Raw genomic sequence first — 1992 nt, 5'->3', positions numbered from 1 at the left:
CCAATGAAATTTGTACTCAACACTGCGTTAGGGTGTTTAAAGGCTAGCTCAGGCCCATCTCTACCATTGGGCTAGGAAGGGCTAAGCCCTAGGGCGCCGCGCTCTGAAGGGGTGCCATCCGGCCCTTTATATTTTTTATAATTTAATTGTAAAGTATTCAATAAAGACGCGGTGATATGAAAAAGAGTGCCTGATATTATTAGCCCAGGGGCACCTGAAAGGTAAAGATGGCCCTGGGCTAGCTGCGTTATCCTTGTGTTTGTTGCTCCTAGGTTTAACGAAATTTCTCAAAACATAAACGTCCCTATTTTCAACGTCGAGTGCTTAGCCTCTACAATATTTCCGATGATTTCGTATCATCGTAGTAAGGGCTCTCGTTTCCATAGTTCAGTGATTTGTTCAGTTTTAACATTAGTTGTTTAAAATGAATGCCGTCGATGTTGTGACTAATCTGGTAAAGGAGAAACCAATCGCCGAAGGACAGCCGCGACAGGACATTGTCAATGACGTGTTCCGGAGTCAGAATGTTGTAGGTTTTGGTCAGTAAAAATCTGACGCTCGGAGAGGCGAAGACGACGAGACGATACACGATGGCTAACCCCGAAATAATGGCCAGCAGGACTAGCCAGACCCAAATGACGGCGAAAATCTTCTCGTTGAGAATGTTCAAAGGGAGAGCGCACATAACGTCGTGTTTCTGAACGCTGCCGGCCGGACCGAATCGATGGAAAGTGCACTTGGTCACTCTGGGGAACACTCTCATCATGGGATCCTCAGAATCTCCTTTTCCGTTTCTGATGAACTCGAAGACGCGCGGTCCGTAGGTGAGGAATTCACCTCCCAGAAAGCGGTCCAGCAGACATATTTGTAATATCACGTTGACGAAATTCAGCACTTCGCAGAGAAGGAATCGGAAGGCGTAACCGGAATGATTTCCTCCGTGAGATTGAAAGTACGAGACCACTTTTTCCTCTTGCTCTTTTTCCACTTTCTCGTCCAACGCGCTCTTGACCAACTCTCCGACGAGGCCTTTGATCTTGGACCCTTCCCATGAGTTCCACAGAAGTCTCGGAGCGTAGAACAAACATCCCAGCAAGAAGAGGACGAAGCACACCCATTGATAGTAGGCGTGTTCGATCACTTCGTCACCTTCCGCGTACTTATGGACACCGGGATGCGGTACTTCTTCGCCGACCTTCATCGTTAGGTATCTGGGCAGAGTAAAAGTTCCTTCAACCCAGCAGTACTGATTTATGATTCTTTCGGCCTTATCATCATCGGGATTCCCAAAGTCGTCTTTGCTCATGCACAACATTGGTTGTCCGAAGAACTGGTACCCGCTCACAGCCAAACTAAAAGCGATGAACACCACCGACGACAGTTTGTAGTGCAAACGAAATACTTGGTTGTCGGTCGTAATCTTCGAGATGTGAACTAGCTGCTTCAAATCGCCGTTAATTAGAATTGAAGCCATCTTTTTAACCAAGAAGGATAGTTACTTCACTCTGACTATTATGATTTTACACGATAAAATTATTTTAGAACGTGGAAATTGTTTTAAGAAGATACAAACATATTGCTTCATCAAGCAACCGATGAAATGTCTATTCTATTGTTTCTTTATCCGCCTCTGGCGAAATCAGGTAAGATGTAAATGTAGACACGGTTATGTATTAATTGAATACACGTTGGGACGCTATCGATAACCTAGCTTATCAAATTGCGAACTTCGTACCTAGGCGACTGCATAGATACCAAGTCTTTACTCTGACTAAGAATTTAATGTTTTTTAAAAATTTCTTGACGTTCATGTATTCATTTATTCCAAGAACGTATTAATTTATACCAAGAATGTATTCATTTATTCCAAGAACGTATTCATTTATACCAAGGGCGTATTCATTTATACCAAAAACAATTATTTATACCAAAAACATATTTATTTATACCATAAGCTTATCATAAGGTCCCCATAAGCAAAGGTCTAGGCCA

The 1992-nt window shown here is 43.1% G+C and overlaps 1 protein-coding gene across 1 annotated transcript; it reads right to left on the bottom strand.

Moving 5' to 3' along the window:
- Positions 1 to 331: 331 nt before the first annotated feature.
- LOC149943773 (innexin inx2-like) lies at positions 332 to 1474 on the bottom strand. Its single transcript, XM_090176191.1, has one exon. The coding sequence runs from the start codon at positions 1472 to 1474 to the stop codon at positions 332 to 334; it is 1143 nt and encodes a 380-aa protein (XP_090032317.1).
- Positions 1475 to 1992: the final 518 nt, after the last annotated feature.

This window comes from Leiobunum rupestre, chromosome 5 (assembly GCF_980474605.1).
Source record: "Leiobunum rupestre chromosome 5, qqLeiRupe1.1.hap1, whole genome shotgun sequence".
Classification (NCBI taxonomy): domain Eukaryota; kingdom Metazoa; phylum Arthropoda; class Arachnida; order Opiliones; family Sclerosomatidae; genus Leiobunum; species Leiobunum rupestre.
This window is presented reverse-complemented; position numbering and strand designations above follow the sequence as displayed.